This window comes from Eschscholzia californica, unplaced genomic scaffold (genome assembly GCF_041429995.1).
Source record: "Eschscholzia californica isolate CP2 unplaced genomic scaffold, dmEscCali1.0.p SCAF_2, whole genome shotgun sequence".
NCBI classification, from domain to species: domain Eukaryota; kingdom Viridiplantae; phylum Streptophyta; class Magnoliopsida; order Ranunculales; family Papaveraceae; genus Eschscholzia; species Eschscholzia californica.
The window spans coordinates 28,942,754-28,963,501 of record NW_028238309.1 but is presented as its reverse complement, the minus strand read 5'-3'; the positions used below and the strand labels follow the sequence as shown (position 1 = coordinate 28,963,501).

Here is a 20,748-nt window from a genome sequence, read left to right as displayed (position 1 = left end):
AACAAGTACAGACCCTCCTAAATCAATTTGAAGGCACCATCTTCACCTTCACTCCTAGAGAATGTAATTCTCAGGCTGACGCTCTAACCAAATGGGAAAAAAGGAATTCGAGCAGGACAGTGTAGAACTCTGTACCTTCGTTTATTTCTGTTTTAAAGTAGCCGCGTTTTATGTAATGTGTACTCCGGTTTTGTTAATGCAAGGTTTCTCTCATCAAAAAAAAAAAAAAAATTTCTAGAAGAGATGTTATTAGTTTAAATTAAATTTATCACATTTTCATCAGTGTTGACAAAACCTAACCACGAGATGAGTTTAACTTATTTAACTCTAGTTAAGATGTTTATTGTTCTTTCTTTGTGGATCAAAACATCAATCACTCTTTTCATGCTCCAAAAACTCCACCATCTCTCTCTCTCTCTATACACACAAGTGAAAACAACACCACCACTCTTAACTTTCTCTCTCTAGAAAATAGGATTCATTGTCTTCTTTCGTTCTTTATAATAAATCCAAACGCATTTCTTACTCATTTTCCTTGCTTACTCATTAATCTATTTTCTTCTCTCGTTTACATCTTTACACCCTTCTTCTGGTGAAGTTTAGGGTTTTCCTTTTTTTTTTTACTTGAAGAATCGATCAAACGGGAAAGAAAATGGCAGTGAAGATGGGATGGCCATGGCCGCCTCCATTATCAAAGAAATTTGAGGTGAAAATTGTTTTGCTTAGGGTTGAAGGGTTCCACATTGATGTTGTTGAAGGAGATAAACAACAAGATGATGTTACGAAATTATCGGTTGAGATCAGATGGAAAGGTCCGAAATTTGCCCTAAGTCCTTTTAGGAGATCAGTGAAGAGGAATTTCACGAAAGAGGAAGAAGTGAAAAGAGATGATGGCGTGGTTGAATGGAATGAGGAATTTCAAACCATTTGGAAGCATTCTGCTTACAAGGAAAATCTGTTTCATCCATGGGAGATCGCTTTTACGGTTTTAAACGTGGGTTTGATTATTTACCCTATTTCAAATTCATTACATTTATGAACTTTTATTTTTGGCAAATTTTTTTGGGGGGTTTTGTTGAAAAAACAATTAATTTTGTTTTACATATTTTACTTTGTTAATTAATGTTCTTTTGTTTGGATATGAAAGTTCAATAATTTTGTTATCTTTCTAAGTTCAGTTTTAAGGATTTATTATTTTGGAGTATTTTGAACAAACTGATGATCTTGGGTATTCTTCATCTTATGTTATTAAGGATCTGATCTTATGTTAGCTTTTTGACATTACTAGCTTCCTGAATTAACAACCCATAATCATCATTAAAGCTTTAAAGTGTAGTTAATGTTTGGCTTTTGATTTAATGAATCGAACTCTGCTAATTCTGCCTTGATATTAAATGGTGTATATGAAGTATTTGCCTTCAAATGCTGGAACATTAAACTGCTTTGACTTATCTAGGTTATTATATATGTTACCGACTTGCCGTGATTCTTTTAGTATTTCGCATTTGTAAGATTATTATTCGATTCTATTATATATGGATTAGCAATTATTTATTGTTAATACTCGCACTGACTCTTGAAGAATTGAGTAATATCTCGTTCTAGGTTAATATGTAACTGAAACCAATGTTATCTTAATTCAGGGGTTGAACCAAGGATTCAAGAATAAGGTCCCAATTGTTGGAAAAGCATCCATGAACCTTGCAGAATTTGCATCAAGAGCGACAGAAGAAGTTGAAGTTACTATTCCTCTCTCTGTGCCGAGTGGAAATGCTGACTCCCGTCCTTCTCTTTGTGTATGTGTCTTTTATCCATTTGAAATGTCTATAAACCCCCCATTTTTCTTTTAATTTTGCTGGTATCCACAAATATTGTGTGTAGCTCTCTCTTGTTGTCTGTACTTTTTTTGTTATACAGTTATTTTTCTCAAACTTAGTAGATTTTAATTCTGATTCCTTTTTGCAGCTGTCCCTCAGCTTATTGGAATTGAGAAATCTGCAATATTCGCCTGAGATATTGCAGAGATTGCCTGCTCCACTTTCACCCAGACGCGAAGGTTTACCGTCAGCAAAAGACGAGTTTTCTGCTCTTAAAGCTGGTTTAAGAAAATATTCCGCGAGGAAGAGGAAAGTGATGAGAGGTGTTCTAGGAGCGATGATGGTGACTATGTATTCCCATTTGACACAGAATCTCTTGACGATTGTGATGAATGTGGATTGGGGGTTGGAGATGATTCTAGTGTAAGAAAGACCTTCAGTTATGCCACCTTGGCATTTTCAAACTGTGTAGGTGGATCATATGTATCGAGATGAGGATCAACGAAGAAAATGAGGATTGGGTTTACTACAGTAACCGAAAATCCGACGTGGCTAGTGTGAATGTCGAGGATTCAACTGCATTAATATCTGATCCACCTCTCTCGCAAAGTTCAAAGCGGAGGAGTATCATGTCTTGGAGAAAGCGGAAGCTGAACTTTAGATCTCCTAAAGCCAAAGGTGAGCCACTATTAAAGAAGGCTTATGCTGAAGAGGGTGGGGATGATATTGATTTTGATCGCCGGCAACTAAGCTCCTCTTACGAGCCCACTTCTCTAGCAGTAAGCATCAATCCTTACGCTGCTCTTTCCATTATTAGTTCCCCCTGTGCTGTGGTGGTAATGATAGCTGATAGCTAAAAAATGATAACAACTGCAACGCTAATCTAATAGTCGCGTAATGAATGTTGATAATTACATGCTTCAAATTTTTAAGCTGTTAAATAGGTAAAACTAAATACAGAGAGAACCTTGTGTGGTTTTATTTAGGAGCAAACAAACTTGGAACAAACTTGTGGCAAGCATCAACCATGAGAAGGAGAGAATCGCGACAAGCATAGGTTTTGTGCAAGCCAAGGAAGTACTCTAATCCAAAATATTCAGATCTTTTTTCTTTATTGTCTTCCTTTATTGTGCTTATCATATCCTCTTGGATTTAGGTCGTAGTATAATTAGGGCTTTTATCGACCTACTGTTTTCTTCTTTAGGTAAATCTTATTTTCTGTAACATATTTCGTGTTCTTCCATTATCTGCTGTGGCAGTACCATGTCCATCTCTAATTTAGGTTGGAAAGTATAATTCTTGCATAATGAAGTAAGAATTGTTTTGTATCTGTGCTCTGAGTCTTGGATTAATAGTACAATCTTTATTTTTATTAGTCAATGAAACTTTCTATCATGATAGGGGTTATCAATCGCTTTGCTTTTATCTTCCTTCTGAATCAATCGCTTTGCTTCTCTTCCGATTATTTCATGGATCAGAACCAAATCAGTTCTGGAATTACCTGTTCAATTCCTGAATCTCAGGTCTTTTACATTGATTTGTTTAATCTAAATCGCATCGAAACCTAAACATTGCCCATCATAGTTTCTTTTACTTGGAGGAACACGATTGTCGAGTTAATTTTCTTGATAGTACTCGATGAATTTAAACTCTTGACTATCACATTTTCCATACAAAGTTGTTGTTGTCTTCCTCTCTTGCAACTAATTAAGCGCATCTATCATTACTTGAAGACATGTTGCTTTGCTGTCCTATCACTTCCTAGTTATATCATTATATTGTTGAAGTTTTCGGTATTACCTTATGCAAGTACATATATTCTATTTGTCCACCAATAATTAATGGAATGATTCCACAATCCTTGGTATTGATGCTTAAGACATGGTGTATATGTCTTGTTTTACCCAAATTTTTTTCTTATTTACATTACTGCACCTTCTTCATAATAGTGGGAAGGATTATACATTTATCAACAATGATGCTTAAGAAAGTAGTGATGCATAAGAAACTTTAATGTGCTACGTAGTGTATTGTTCCATCAAAAGTCGAGGGAGAAAGATTATTCGTTTGTTGGTTGTGATGCTTCAGAAATTAAACCTTAATCTGGTATACCACATTGTGCCATTGATATTTTTGGGAAGGATTATACATTTGTCGGTTGCAATGCCAAGATGTGGAACTTTAATGTGGTATACCACATTGTTCCATTCATATTTTCCAGAAGGATTATACATATGTCGGTTCCGATGCCTAAGAAATGGAACTTTAATGTGGTATACCACATTGTTCCGTCGATATTTTTGAGAACGATTATACATTTGTCGGTTGTGATGGTTAAAAAACCAACTTTAATGCAGTAACCCACATTGTTCCATCAATATTTTCCGGAAGGAATATACATTTGTCTGTTGTGATGCCTAAGAAATGGAACTTTAATGTGGTATACCACATTGTTCAAATAATATTTTCGAGAAGGATTATACGTTTGTCGGTTGTGATGCCTAAGAAATTGATCTTAAATGTGGTATATCACATTGTTCTATCAATACTTTCGAGAAGGATTACACATTGGTCGGTTGTGATTCCTAAGAAATGGAACTTTAATGTGGTATACCACATTAGGCCATGAATAATTTCGAGAAGGATTATACATTTGTCTGTTGTGATGCCTAAGAGATGGAACTTTAATGTGGTATACCCCATTGTTCCATCTGTATTTTGGGGAAGGAAACATTTGTCGCTTTTGCTACCTAAGAAATGGAACTTAAATGTGGTATACCACATTGTTCCCTAATATTTTCGGGAAGGATTATACATTTGTCGGTTGTGGTGCCTGAGAAATGGAACTTCAATGTGGTATACCACATTGTGCCATCAATATTTTCGGGAAGGCTTATACATTTGTCGGTGGTGATGCCTGAGTAATGAAACTTTAATATGGTATACCACATTGTTCCATCAATATTTTTGGGAAGGATTATACATTTGTCAGTTGTGGTGCCTGAGAAATGGAACTTCAATATGGTATACCATATTGTTCCATCAATATTTTCGGGAAGGCTTATACATTTGTCTGTGGTGATGCCTGAGTAATGGAACTTTAATATGGTATGCCACATTGTTCCATCAATATTTTTGGGAACGATTATACATTTTTCGGTTGTGATGCTTAAGAAACAAACTTTAATGCAGTAAACCACATTGTTCCATCAATATTTTCAGAAAGGAATATACATTTGTCTGTTGTGATGCCTAAGAAATGGAACTTTAATGTGGTATACCACATTGTTCAATTAATATTTTCGAGAAGGATTATACGTTTGTCCATTGTGATGCCTAAGAATTTGATCTTAAATGTGGTATATCACATTGTTCTATCGATATTTTCGAGAAGGATTACAAATTTGTCGGTTGTGATGCCTAGGAAATGGAACTTTCATGTGGTATACCACATTAGGCCTTGAATAATTTCGAGAAGGATTATACATTTGTCTGTTGTGATGCCTAAGAGATGGAACTTTAATGTGGTATACCCCATTGTTCCATCTGTATTTTGGGGAAGGAAACATTCGTCTCTTTCGCTACCTAAGAAATGGAACTTAAATGTGGTATACCACATTGTTCGAATGTTTCCTAATATTTTCGGGAAGGATTATACATTTGTCGGTTGTGGTGCCTGAGAAATGGAACTTCAATGTGGTATACCATATCGTTCCATCAATATTTTGGGGAACAATTATACTTGTCAACTGTGATGCGTATGGAATGAAACTTTAACTTGCATACCCATTGTTCCATCAATATTCTCGGGAAGGATTATATATTTGTCGGTTGTGACGCCTAAGATATGGAACTTTGAGTGGTATACCGCTTGGTTCCATCGATATTCGAGGGAAGGACTATATATTTGTCGGTTGTGATGCTCAAAAAATGGAACTTTAATATGGTATACCACATAGTTTCATGAATAATTTCGAGAAGGATTATACATTTGTCAGTTGTGATGCCTAAGAAATGGAACTTGACCACATTATTCTATCAATATATTCAGGACTGATTATGCATTCGTCGGTTCTGATGCTTGAAAAATGGAACGTTAATGTGGTATACGATATATTTGCATCAACACCTTTCGGAAGGATAATACATTTGTCTGATGTCATGCTTGAGAAATGAAACATTAATTTGGTATACTATATATTTCGGTCAATATTCGAGCGAAGGGTCATATATTTATCGATTGTGATGCCTAACAAATGAAACTTCAATTTGGTATACCACATTGCACCATCAATTTTGTGGTAAGTATTATATATTTGTCGAATATAATGCTTAAAAAATGGAACTTTAATGTGATATACCATATATTTCAATCAACAATCAAGGGAAGTATTATACACTTGTTGGTGGTGATGCTTAAGAAGTAGGAATGTGGGATACCATATTGTTCCATCAACAATCGAGGGAAAGATTATATATTTGTTGGTAGTGATGCTTAAGAAATTTAACTTTAATGTGATATACAATATTGTTTCATCAATAATCGAGGGAAGTATGATACACATGTCGTAAGCAATGCTTAAGAAACGGAACTATAATATGGCATGTCATATTTATCCATCAATAATCGAAGAAGGATTATACATTTGTCGATAGTGATGCTTAAGAAATGAAATTTTAATGTGCTATATGCCATACTGTTCCATCAATTTTCGAGGGAAGAATTATATATTTTTCGGTTGTGATGCTTAAAATTTAAGTCTTTGACGTGGTATACCACATTGTTCCATCAATACTCGAGGGAAGGATTATACATTTCTCGGTTTCAGTGCTTAGGAAATGGAACTTTAATGTGGTACACCGTACACCAATACAATAAATTTTTGTCAATAATCGAGAGAAAAATTGTACATTTGTCAGTTGTGATGCATAAGAAATTGAACTTTAATGTGGTTTGCCATATAATTCCATCAATAATTAAAGGAAAGATTTTACTTACGTGTGTAGTGATGTCGAAGAAACAAAACTTTAACATGGTTTTTGATTGGCTTGTCCTCAATACTAATAATATAGACTGTGACTGGAAACCTGACATGTATTTTTAGTTTTTAATCGGTTGACAGCTAAAACAGGAGTAAGCAATTTAGTTTGCACTTGAAATGTCAAAAGAATTGACAAGGCTGCAAAGATTCCAGTACTAGAGTCAATTTGTTTTCAACTTTCGTAGATGGAAATTTTAATAAAATCGAAGAGTTCATCTCACATCTGACAAGGAGAGCTTCAAGCTCTGATTTTGCATGGCCAGAAAGGTGAGACTTCTTGTGTAGGTAATTTTGGGTATGTTTGTCATATCTTGAGTTCATTTCCTAGTAAAAACTAAAGGGCATGTTATATCTTCAGATATCTACTCTAGACCCTCCATTTAGAGGTTTGCATCAAAAGTTCGAAAGCTAGAATTGGGAATTCTTTTTTCACCGTGTTTCATAAGAGAATAACAAACTGGTCGAGAGCTGTGGAATCTTATTCCTAATTCAATTGTGTGGTCTATTTGGAAGTTTACGAATTCCCGTACCTTTAAGGAGTCTGCTAGGCCCACTAGGATTGAAATCGAAGATGTTCTAAGACTTCTGTTTCATTGGTCTAGGACCCTGCCTTTAGCTAGCAGTTCTACTTTTTTGGATTTCATCCTGAATTGGAAGGAGATTGTGTCGTAACATGTTCCTCACAACCTCTTTCCAATTCCTTTGTATTCTTTTTTCTTTCTCACTAAACTACTAAAGATTTATTCGGACGTGTTAAAAAAAAAAACAGATTGGTCGAGATGGAAAATAATCTACTAAAATCGTGAATTGTTCAATTTTGTAACTCTGAACTGTTAAACAATGTCCAGTATGTTGCATTATAATAACTAGATCCTTATACATGGATGACTCTAACTAATATATTCTTAGTGTAGACGACAACTTCAATCACTGTGGATGATCCCCTCAACCAAGCACAAGCTTCTCGCATAATGTCTATTTTATTACAGAGACCCCTATGTCACGAAGCTAATCAGGTATTTGCATTTATATTATTGTTTCACCCAAAAAACTGGGAGGTCACTTATTGGTTTTTAAAGAGCAATTCTCTCCACCAGTAGAGAATGTAATGGACTACAAAACGTTCCTTGGTCGACCAGTTTACGATTCATTTTATTGTCACATGAAATTAAATTTGAACTCTCGTATGTAAATGTGTCTGTCGTACGAGTAATTATATAAAAAATTAGTTTGATGGCAAGAAATAACAATGCATTTTGGCCTTGTAATTGTCTTGATTGTTGATGTGGGAGAAAAAAAGCAGTGATAACGAAATAAGGTCCGTTAATTTTGTCTGAATTGCTTGATTTTCATTAGAATTTTACTTCATATAACCCTTCATCTCTTTATACGGATGTAAACTAGTTTCTTTTTATTTGGAGTTCCTTGTTACGGATGTAAACTATTTTCATTAGAATTTTGTCTTGATTGCTTTCACGTCTTTCCAATTCCTTTGTATTCTTTTTCTTTCTCACTAAAGATTTATTCGGACGTGTTAAAAAAAAAGACTGGTCGAGATGGATAATAATCTACTAAAATCGTGAATTGTTCAATTTTGTAACTCTGAACTGTTAAACAATGTCCAGTATGTTGCATTATAATAACTAGATCCTTATACAAGGATGACTCTAACTAATATATTCTTAGTGCAGACGACAACTTCAATCATTGTGGATGATCCCCTCAACCAAGCACAAGCTTCTCGCATAATGTCTATTTTATTACGGAGGCCCCTATGTCACAAAGCTAATCAGGTATTTGCATTTATATTATTGTTTCACCCAAAAAGCTGGGAGGTCACTTATAGGTTTTTAAAGATCAATTCTCTCCACCCGTAGAGAATGTAATGGACTACAAAACGTTCCTTGGTCGATCAGTTTACGATTCATTTTATTGTTTCACATGAAATTAATTTTGAACTCTCGTATGTAAATGGGTCTGTCGTACGAGTAATTAGAGAAAAAATTAGTTCGATGGCAAGAAATAACAATGCATTTTGGCCATGTAATTGTCTTGATTGTTGATGTGGGAGAAAAAAAGCAGTGATAACGAAATAAGGTCCGTTAATTTTGTCTGAATTGCTTGATTTTCATTAGAATTTTACTTCGTATAACCCTGCATCTCTTTATACGGATGTAAACTAGATTCTTTTTATTTGGAGTTGAAATTTAAGGGATCACGATCCGTTTATCCCGGTCCATTTGTTGGTCTCAGACACCGAAAGCTTTATCAGAACTCAAGTGTGAAAGTTCACCTAAGTTGTAGTCTCTGTTGCAGTTATTTATTGGTTTACTGCTTCAACCGGAATTGGAAATTTAGTTTGCATTTGAAAGATTTAGGATAATTTTTTTTTAATACAATTTTGGATAATTTTCATGACATCTTTGTAGATTTTCTTCTCGACTTGGCTGCAAATTTTCAAATATCCGGATCTGTGTTTTCAAGTTTCATAGTTGGAATGTCTTATATCGTAATTGATTAGTTACTTTTTATGAGAAATCATCTAACTTTTGACAATGAGAACCTAGATGGTTTTTTGATATTTGCATAGATCGATAAGATTTACAGCTGGGCTCGCATCTTTATCAGTTCAAATGCTTAAATGTGCAGGCCTTTTTTGAAAATTTTTTAATACTTCACGAGTTCTCTTCCTACATAAATTATATCAACATAATAGGATTTACAAATGAGCTCGCATCTTAATCAGTTATCTCATCTAGTAAAATAATCTCGATAGTCATTCAGCATTCATAAAATACTCTGGCTGAGAATTTTGTAACCATGAGTTATTGCCAGAGACACCCCATCTGGAGATTTATGGAAAAAGGTTGCAAGTTTTCTACTGATAAGTTTCCATACACCTTAGTCATTCTAGTTTTAGTCACAATAGGAAGAATAAACTGACTCATTCTACTGATACTGTGTACAGTTTAATTATTGTTGCTCTTATTGTTGAAGAGTGCTCATATTTTTCATCAACATACCTGGATCTGAACAGTGTTAGTAGAATATTTTATTCACCCACATACTTCAATCGTTTATAATAGTCTATTTAGACCAACACAAGTTTATCGCCAAATATCTCTACTAATACGGAGACACCTAGGATTCGTAGCTTATCCAGGCATTTGCTCACGTCTTTCAGAAGTAACCAAGAGATCAAGTATAAACAGAAGTGGGACTTCAGTTTATTGATTTTCAAGGTGCAATTCTCTCCTATGACATAAAATGTAGTGGACTATAAAAGACTCATTAGATAACTTTTATATGATTGATTTTAATGCTCTTGAGTGTTTTGAGAGTGGGACCAAACCAGTACCTCGAGGTGTTGGTGGATTCTGCTTGCAGGTACTCGAGCAAAAATCAATATTGATGGCAAGAGATAATCAAAACAAAGGTTAGTTAATTTTGTCTGGATTGCTTGGTTTATTTCACAATTTTACATCAGTGAGATACCATACCGGTAGCATCACGGTGTAAGTATTATTTGTCTACATGGTAAACCACATTGTTCCATCAATATTTTAGGGAAGGAATATACATTTGTTGGTTATGCCTAAGAAATAGAAGTTTAATGTGGTATACCACATTGTTCAATCAATATTTTCTAGAAGGATTATACATTTGTCGGTTGTTGATGCCTAAGAATTGGATCTTAAATGTTGTATATCTCCTTGTTCTGTTAATATTTTCTACAAGGATTAAACATTTGTCGGTTGTGATGCCTAAGAAATTAAACTTTGATGTGGTATACCACATAGTTACATTTTGTATTTTTGGTAAGGAATAAAAATTTGTCGGTTTTGATAACTAAAAAATAGAACTTTAATGTGGTATACCACAATATTCCATCATATTTTGGGGAATGAGTATACATTTGTCGTTCGTGGTTCCTAAGAAATTGAATTTTAATGTGGTATGCCACATTGTTCCATCTGTATTTTTGGGAAGGCTTACACATTTGTCGGAACTCGGTTTTGATACCTAAAAAATGAAACTTTACTATGGTATACCACATTGTTCCAAAAATATTTTCGTGAAAGCTCATACATTTGTCGGTTTTGATGCCTACGAAATGGAACTATAATGTGGTATCCACATTGTTCCATCAATATTTTCGGGAAGGATTACTCATGTCGGTTGTGATGCTAAGAAAATGGAACTTTAAATGTGGTATGTATTGTTCCATCAATATTTTCGGGAAAATTATATTTTTGTCGACTGCAAAGCGTAAGAAGTTGAACTTTGATGTGGCATACCCCATGGTTCCATAAATATTCTCGGGAAGGATTTTACATTTGTCGGTTGTGATGCCTAAGATATGGAACTTTAATGTGGTGGACCACTTTGTTCCATCGATATTCGAGGGAAGGATTATACATTTGCCGGTTGCGATCCTTCAAAAATGGAACTTCAATGTGGTATACCATATATTTTCATCAATAATTGAGGCAAGGATTATACAATTGTCGGTTGTGATGCCTAAGAAATGGAACTTTAATGTGGTATACCGCATTGTTCTATCAATCTTTTCAGGAAAGATTATACATTTGTCTGTTGTGATACTTGAAAAGTGGAACGTTAATGTGGTATATGATAAACTTCCATCAATATTTTCAGGAAGGATTATACATTTGTCGGTTGTCTTGCTTGAGAAATGGAACTTTAATGTGGTATACTATATATTTAGGTCAATAATCGAGGGAAGGGTCATATAATTGTTGGTTGTGATGCCTAAGGAATTGAACTTTAATGTGGTATACCACATTGTTCCATCTATTTTGTCGTAAGTATTATACATTTGTCGAATATAATCCTCGAGAAATGGAACTTTAATGTGTATACCATATATTACAATCAATAATCGAGGGAAGGATTATACACTTGTGGGTGGGGATACTTAAGAAATAGGAATGTTGGATACCATATTGTTCCATCAACAATCGAGGGAAAGATTATATATATATTTCTTAGAAAGATGATATATTTGTCGAGAATGATGCTTAAGAAATTCAACTTTAATGTGATATACCATAATGTTTCATCAATAATCGAGGGAAGTATTATACACTTGTCGTAAGCGATGCTTAAGAAATGGAACTATGATATTGTATGCCACATTTATCCATCAATAGTCGAAGAAGGATTATACGTTTGTCGATAGTGATGCTTAAGAAATGAAACTTTGAAAATGTTTTAATACCTCACAAGTTATCTTCCTACATAAATTATATCAACATTATAGGATTTACAGTTGAGCTCGCATCTTAAATAATTATCTCTACTAGTAAAATAATATCAATAGTCATCCGTCATTCATGAAATACTCCGGCTGAATATTTTGTAACCATGGGATCTTGTTTAATCTTTGTTTTTTTAATTCATGCCATTGCCTGAGATCGTCAGGAGATTTTTCGAAAGGGATTGCAAGTTTCCTTTTCTACTAATCAGTTTCCATCTTTGATTAATAAAGTATGGGAGTTAGAAGTCAGAGCTAGCATTATTCACAATAGGAAGAATAAACTGACTCATTCTACTGATACTGTCTGTAGTTCAATTATAGTTGCTCTTATTGTTGAAGAATGCTCATATTATGCTTTAAGATACCTGGACCTAAACAGTGTTAGATGCATAATTTATTCACCCACATACTTCAATCGTTTATAATCGTCCCTTCAGACCAACACAAGTTTATCGCCAAATATCTCTTGTAAAATACTAAGACACCTAGGATTCGTAGGTTATCCAGGTATTTGCTTAAATTGCTTTCACGTCTTTGAGAAGTAACAAGGAAACCAAACTATAAACAGAAGTGGGACTTCAGTTTATTGATTTTTAAGGTGCAATTCTGTCTTATGACTTCGTGGATAATTTATATATGATTGGTTTAATGCTCTTGAGTGTATTAAAAGTGGGACAAAACCAATACCTTGAAGTGTAGGTCGATTCTGCTTACATTTACTCAAGAAAAAATCATTTTTGATGGCAAGAGATAATCTAAACAAAGGTTAGTTAATTGTCTCTGGATTGCTTGATTTATTTCACAATTTTACTTTGTAAAAAACTTTTGGTCACGAATACATCCATCTCGATCACGGGTTTAACAAGAGTTTGTTTCGTACGACTTGAAGAGACTTCTAGGTGAGACCCGAAAAATCCATATTGATTAATTGAAAGTCTGCAGTAGACTTGTCTTAAAGAGATGTTAAGTCCATTTTTTCTACTTTTGGTTGTGAAAGATGGTTTCTTCTTAGTTATTATTAAGATTTGTACTTATTATGCTAGGTTTCACACCCAACATAGTGTTTGAGGTCGAGGGTATGGTTTTGCAAGTTATCTAGTGGAACTTAATATTGTGGGCTATATGGTGCATGCCCTTGTTTTTTTTAAATGTATGTGCTATATATTATTAGTATTTTGGGTTTCAAGTCAAACTTTTCATTGGTCATATTCTTCTATTAATAACTGCATGGGCTATTATATAAGTGAGATACCGTACCAACAACATCACGGTGTAAGTTGTATTTCAGTAGTTAAAAACATTTGAGAAATCTGAAGAGAATCAGTTTGTACAATAGTTTTACAAGAGCATCTGTGAGGGATTTGCATCTTGAAATCGGAATAGAACTGGAGACTAGTTTCGTTGCTCAACTGATCTGATTTGCAAATACAATTATCGCTTCGATCATTTACAATGATCATTCCAAACAAGGAGAAGCTTAGCGCCTAATATCTCTTCTACAATAGAGAGTCAGCGAGCTTATCCATTTTTTTTGTATTAGTCTTCAAGAAGGATTCACTGAATCAAGTTCTCCCAGGCATGGGAAATCAAATTTTGGTATTCACAAAACAATTAATCTTTTATATTAGAGAAGAAATTGGACTGTAGTATAAAAGGCATGAATAAACTTCCATAGAATTTATTTCGATTTTATTGTTGTCTCATGTTTCAAAATTAAGATAATGACATCGAAATCAAATTTGGACCTTGAGATGTATTGATTTCTTTTTAGGTAATGAAGCAAAATTCTATTTTATTCTTAATGGCGAGAGAAAATCATGCCGGCATGGCCTTTCTTCTCTCATTTCTCTCACTTCTTGTCTTCTTCCTCTTACTTGTTATATCATTATATTATAGAAGTTTTCGCTATTACCTTATGCAAGTACATATATTCTATTTCTCCACCAATAATTAAGGGAAGGATTCCACAATCTTGCGTATTGATGCTTAAGACATGGTGTATACGTCTTGTTTTACCCAATAATTGATATTTTTTTCTTATCTACGCTATTGCACCTTCTTCATTATAGTGGAAAGGATTATACATTTGTCTGTTGTGATGCTTAAGAATTGAAACTTTAATGTGGTATACCACATTGTTCCTTCAAAAAACGAGAGAAAGATTATTCATTTGTTGGTTGTGATGCTTGAGAAATGGAACCTTAATGTGGTATACGACATTGTTCCATCAATATTTTCGGGAAGGAATATACATTTAATCAATATTTTGAGAAGGATAATACATTTGTCGGTTGTGATGCCTAGAAAATGGATCTTAAATGTGGTATATCACATTGTGCTATCAATACTTTTGAGAAGGATTACACATTTGTCGGTTGTGATGCCTAAGAAATGGAACTTTAATGTGGAATACCACATTATTCCATCAATTATTTCGAGAAGGATTATACATTTGTTTGTTGTGATGCCTAAGAAATGGAGCTTTTATGTGGTATACCACATTGTTCCATCTGTTTTAATTTTTGGGAAGGAATAAAACATTTGTCGATTTTGATACCTAAGAAATGGAAATTTAACGTGGTATACCACATTGTTCCATATATATTTTCGAGAAAGCCTACACATTTGTAGGTTGTGATGCCTACGAAATGCAACTTAAATGTGGTATACCACGTTGTTCCATCAATATTTTCGGGAAGGATTATACAATTGTCGGTTGTGATGCCTAAGAAAATGGAACTTAAATGTGGTATATACCACATTGTTCCATCAATATTTTCGGAAAAAATTATACTTTTGTCGATTGCAATGTGTATAAATGGAACTTTAATGTGGCATACCCCCATTGTTCTATCAATATTCTTGGGAAGGATTATACGTTTGTCGGTTGTGATGCCTAAGATATGAAACTTTAATGTGGTATACAACTTTGTTCCATTGATATTCGAGGGAAGGACTATACATTTGTCAGTTGCGATGGTTAAAAAATGGAACTTTAATTTTGTATACCATATATTTTCATCAATAATTGAGGGAAGGATTATACATTTGTGGGTTGTGATGCCTAAGAAATGGAACTTTAATGTGGTACACTATATATTTCGGTCAATAATCGAGGGAAGGGTCATATATTTGTCGGTTGTGATGCGTAACAAATCTAAATTCAATGTGGTATACCACATTGTTCCTCAATTTTTTGGTAAGTATTATATATTTGTCGGATATAATGCTTAAGAAATTGACCTTTAATGTGTTATACCATATATTTCAATCAATAATCGAGGAAGGATTATACACTTGTGGGTTGGTGATGCTTAAGAAATGGGAATCTGGGATGCCATATTGTTCCATCAACAATCGAGGGAAAGATTATATATTTGTTGGTAGTGATGCTTAAACAGGAGTCAGCCAATTTAGTTTGCACTTGAAAAGTTCAAAAGAATTGACAAGGCTGCAAAGCTTCCAGTACTAGAGTCATTTTGTTTTCAGCTTTCGTAGATGGAAATTTTAATAAAATCGAAGAGCTCATCTCACATCTGACAAGGAGAGCTGCAAATGCTCTGCTTTTGCATGGCCAGAAAGGTGAGACTTCTTGTGTACGTAATTTTGGGTATGTTTGTCATATCTTGAGTTCATTTCCTTGTTAAAAATAAAGGGCATGTTATATCTTCAGATATCTGCTCTCGACCCTCCATTAAGAGGTTTGCATCAAAACTTCGACAGTTAGAATTGGGAATTCTTTTTTCACCGTGTTTTGTAAGAGAAAAACAACAATGTCCAGTATATTGCATTATAATAACTAGATCCTTATACAAGGATGACTCTAACTAATATATTCTTAGTGTAGATGACAATTTCAATCATAGTCGATGATCCCCTCAAACCAGCACAAGCTTCTCGCATAATGTCTATTTTATTACAGAGTCTCCCCATTTCACGAAGCTAATCAGGTATCTGCATTTATATTTTCGGGAAGGAATATACATTTGTTGGTTATGCCTAAGAAATGGAAGTTTAATGTGGTTATGCCTAAGAAATGGAAGTTTAATGTGGTGTACCACATTGTTCAATCAATATATTCTAGAAGGATTATACATTTGTCGGTTGTTGATGCCTAAGAATTGGATCTTAAATGTGGTATATCACATTGTTCTGTTGATATTTTTGACAAGGATTACACATTTGTCGGTTGTGATGCCTAAGAAATTGAACTTTAATGTGGTATACCACATTGTTACATTTTGTATTTTTGGAAGGAATAAAAATTTGTCGGTTTTGATACGTAAAAAAGTAGAACTTTAATGTGGTATACCACAATATTCCATCATATTTTGGGAAAGGAGTATACATTTGTCGGTCGTGGTTCCTAAGAAATTGAACTTTAATGTGGTATACTACATTGTTCCATCTGTATTTTTGGGAAGGCATACACATTTGTCGGTACTCGGTTTTGATACCTAAGAAATGAAACTTTACTGTGGTATACCACATTGTTCCATCAATATTTTTATGAAAGCTCATACATTTGTCGGTTGTGATGCATACGAAATGGAACTATAATGTGGTATCCACATTGTTCCATCAATATTTTCGGGAAGGATTATTCATGTCGGTTGTGATGCCTAAGAAAATGGAAGTTTAAATGTGGTATATATTGTTCCATCAATATTTTCGGGAAAATTATATATTGTTCCATCAATATTTTCGTGAATGGTTAAGAAGGGGAAAATTCTAAGACCTCTACAAATAATTCTAGTTATGCAAATCTGATCTGATCTTGTGAGTTGATAACATATACACAGGTTATCCTTATAATCTTGACTTCGATTATGGAGCGCTTGCCCAACTACAACATTTCTCCATCAACAATCTTGGTGACCCCTTCATCGAGAGCAACTACGGTGTCCATTCAAGACAGTTTGAAGTTGGTGTCTTAGATTGGTTAGCCCGTCTATGGGAAATAGAGAAAAATGAATATTGGGGTTACATTACGAATTGTGGAACAGAAGGCAATCTTCATGGTATCCTGGTTGGGTTTGTACCATTGCTGACTCTTATTTCCTTAACAACAATTTTAATGTGTCGCTATGCCTGATCAGTGCTTGAAAAGATAGCAGTAAGAGAGTTCATTTTTTTCTGTATGCATATCCCAGGAGGTAGTAACTTAGTGACTTAGCACAAGAGTTATTTGATCGGCACTCGGACATAAGTCGGGCACACCATTTATGCACAATATAATTTTCTTCTTTCAATGATGTGATTTTTTCATTATCGTTTCATATATTGATGTGGAATGTAAATCTGGTTGTATAGGAGAGAAGTTCATCCGGATGGAGTTTTATATGCATCACGAGATTTACATTATTCTGTCTTTAAAGCTGCACGAATGTACAGAATGGGATGTGTAAAACTTGATACTTTGATCTCCGGGGAAATCAATTGTGTAGATTTCAAAGCCAAACTACTTCTTAACAAGAACAAGCCAGCCATCATTAATGTCAACATAGGTATGACGGTATTACTGTTTAACTCCCATCTTGCTTCCATGGGAAAGAACAGATAAAAGGCTACTACTGGTGCTCAACCTTATGCTATTAAACTTGTGCAGGAACAACTGTTAAAGGAGCAGTTGCTGATCTTGATCTTGTTATTGAAACACTTAAGCAATGCGATTTCTCAGAAGATAGGTTCTACATTCATTGTGATGGGGCTCTCTTTGGGCTCATGATGCCTTTTGTTGAACGTGTATGTTCTCTCTCTCTCTCTCTCATACTTCTTATGTTGAGCTTTTCTGGTGGCGAAGGAAGAATAAAGCCAGAAAAATGAAGGAAGTATCCTTATCTACCTATGCTGTAGAAACTTACATGTTAAAATGATTCTGGGGCAAAGAAGATACTGGAGGCTAGGGAGTTAGTGTGGGGTGGGGCGTGTGGGTGGTCAGTTCTCCATTTGGAAAACGATTTCGGTCAATGAGTCTTGGCAAAATCTGATCAAAGGCCCTAAAATTGTTGCAGTTATTGTTGAAAGTATTATGAATATGGGTCGATATCTAACCGGAAAAGCAATGAAATTTTGTCTCAACTCGTTTGCTCATGTTTTCCCTGATCTTATCAGGGGTGGTTATCAATCTAAGCAGGTTTCCTGTTTTCTCAGTTTTTGGGTGAGAGTCATGGAGACGGAGTGCTAGAGGGTTTAAGTTAGCTACAAATACTGATATGTTTGAAAAATCTCTGCAATCGTGTTCTTCATAGTAGTGAAAATCATGGCGCCATTGAGCCATGGTACTCGTCTCACCAACTGGACCACGTATATCTCTTGTTCTTTGTGGGTGTTTACTTTCATTAGTGCTTTTTTAGTTTGCCAGTTCTTCGTCATAACAGTTATTATTAGCAACAAACCCAATTTTGTGATTGATGAATCTGATTATGATATTTAAAGTTTGAACCTAAGTACCTAACTAGCAGTTTAACCCTGGCTTTAGTAGATAACCAAGGAGCAACGATCTTTGCTTCTTTCGACATGTATCTAGAATCCACAAGCTCTGTGACCCTGACAAACAAGGTTTAGATGTGCCGCGAAGACATTTTTTTCGCAATCATAAAAGAATCCTGGAAACATGTTTTTTATAACTGGTGCATGGGATTTGTGGATTCGGATCGTAAACCTTACGGATTGCTTGTTAGTTTATCAAAATGTTTGTTTTTTTGTTTCACGTTCTTTTAAAGCTTGATATGTCCTTAACTTCTATCCTGTTTTCGTCTTGCTTATATTGTTCTTTCTAATGAACAGGCACCTAAAGTTTCATTCAAGAAGCCAATTGGCAGTGTAAGTGTCTCAGGTCACAAGTTTGTCGGTTGTCCAATGCCATGCGGTGTTCAATTAAGAAGATTATCTCACATCAATGTTCTCTCAAGAAATGTCGAATACCTAGCTTCTCGAGACACCACAATCATGGGAAGTCGAAATGGCCATGCTCCAATCTTCCTTTGGTACACACTAAACCGAAAAGGATATCGAGGGTTCCAAAAAGAAGTCCAAAAATGTCTTAGAAATGCCCACTATTTGAAAGATCGTCTTCAAGCTGAAGGAGTCGGAGCAATGCTTAACGAGCTTAACAGTACTGTTGTGTTCGAAAGACCACAAGATGGAGAGTTCACTCGTCGTTGGCAACTAGCTTGTCAAGGAAACATTGCTCATATTGTCGTTATGCCGAGTGTCAATATTGAGAAACTAGATGATTTCTTGAACGAATTGGTTGAGAAATGTGTTGGAATCGGAGACGATTTCAGATCGGTTCAAGTCGTCAAACTCAGAAACGAAGCAAGCCATTGCGTTCGTCTCGTCGAGCTCTTAAGTTTAGAGCCAACAATCACTCAAATCCGATTCCGGATGAATGATATATTCAAGTTTGAAGTTTGGACGGAAAATGGTTAAGTTAGGGACCAAATGGCAATAAGGAAATGTTGGTTTGAGGGTCATTTGCGCAAGGAGCGCTGGTTCAGATCTAACGGCGCTTGTTGAGTCCGCGTAGATCCAACGGATGGCGTTAAGCCCGTGTCGGGCATGGGGTGGGACATCTCCCGAATTCCATCTAACGGGCCGCTGAGATTAATCTGGTGGGCCAATTTCGGGCGCGCCTAAGAAGATCTAACGGAGGGCGTTCCTCTCGAGCTTTTGAGCAAGATCTAACGGTTCAAATCTCAACCGACAGGATCTATTGCTAAAGAGGTGACCCGTCACTTTACTTTTTCAACAGATGCGTCCCTTAACCAACAGAAGTGTCCCAAATGCATGTGTCTATTCGAAACCTATTTATAGGACCCAAATGAACTCCAATTTCATTCCGTTTTTTCCGGAGCATCAAGCATTATTAGAAGTTCACTTTAGAGAGTTTAAGACGATCATTTGATAGAGTATTCAAGGAGTTTCATAAGAAGGAAGTCCGATCAATTCGCATTAAGTCAGGGGTTAGTATACTTTCAAGTTCGACTACTTTCTGATTCGAAGTATCATTTAATCGAAAGGTAATTGTTATATCCTGGGAGACAAACGCCGGTAACTGTTTGGTACTATACATGACATCAATTGTCTTAAGGAAAGAGGAATACTTCGCCTCGATTAAAAATCTTCTTCTTCTAATCTTCCGATTTTTTTTCTTTTTAGTCTATCTGATTTCTTAATCAAAGACATTCTGATTTTTCAAAATAAGAAGTGTGTTGATTTTTAAGTTAAATCAGTAAACACAGAAGGAATACAATTCCTCTTTTCAATCTTAAATCGATAGTGAGATTCGACTACGAATCATCTGTTCTGGATAACAGACATTATCGGTTAGAATACGAAAGATATTGAGTTGTTCTATTCCTTAGTTTTTCTCCATTAATTTGGAAAGAAAGTGTTTTTTATTGATTTACAAATAAAATCAAAGTAGTAACCAGTTTCACCAGTGATTCGGTTATAGACTCGCTGAGTCAAGTCGTTGAATCGGTACACCAAAACCAACAAAACGTTCAATCTGGTTTAAGGAAGGGAAAATTCAACCTTGTATTCCGGAAGAGGTAGGGAAGGAAAATTGTGCTTGTTCTTAGCATAAATGAAGGTAATGCTC

At 35.0% G+C, this 20,748-nt stretch overlaps 1 protein-coding gene across 3 annotated transcripts; it reads left to right on the top strand.

Moving 5' to 3' along the window:
• Positions 1-356: 356 nt before the first annotated feature.
• LOC147557285 (serine decarboxylase-like) lies at positions 357-20,373 on the top strand. 3 transcript variants are annotated; one of them, XM_086658226.1, is made up of 8 exons: positions 357-994; positions 1,644-1,796; positions 1,966-2,596; positions 10,247-10,295; positions 16,943-17,174; positions 17,454-17,647; positions 17,749-17,885; positions 18,930-20,373. In XM_086658226.1, exons 3-8 carry the CDS (start codon positions 2,309-2,311, stop codon positions 19,572-19,574), a joined length of 1,545 nt encoding a protein of 514 aa, XP_086514352.1. In that variant the 5' UTR covers positions 357-994; positions 1,644-1,796; positions 1,966-2,308; the 3' UTR covers positions 19,575-20,373. The 3 variants fall into 3 exon arrangements, with proteins under 3 accessions (XP_086514352.1, XP_086514354.1, XP_086514353.1); XM_086658228.1 differs by lacking the exons at positions 357-994; positions 1,644-1,796; positions 1,966-2,596 and adding exons at positions 7,068-7,126; positions 10,044-10,101 and having other exon boundaries at positions 10,215-10,295; XM_086658227.1 differs by lacking the exons at positions 357-994; positions 1,644-1,796; positions 1,966-2,596 and adding an exon at positions 7,305-8,161 and having other exon boundaries at positions 8,942-10,295.
• Positions 20,374-20,748: the final 375 nt, after the last annotated feature.

Bases quoted from the DNA above. Each gene is read 5' to 3' on its own strand.
- LOC147557285 (XM_086658226.1), top strand. From the start codon at position 2,309: ATGAGGATCAACGAAGAAAATGAGGATTGGGTTTACTACAGTAACCGA. The intron at 2,597-10,246 runs GTAAGCATCAAT...TTCTGCTTGCAG, and splicing joins ACGAGCCCACTTCTCTAGCA to GTACTCGAGCAAAAATCAAT. The intron at 17,648-17,748 runs GTATGACGGTAT...AAACTTGTGCAG, and splicing joins CATCATTAATGTCAACATAG to GAACAACTGTTAAAGGAGCA.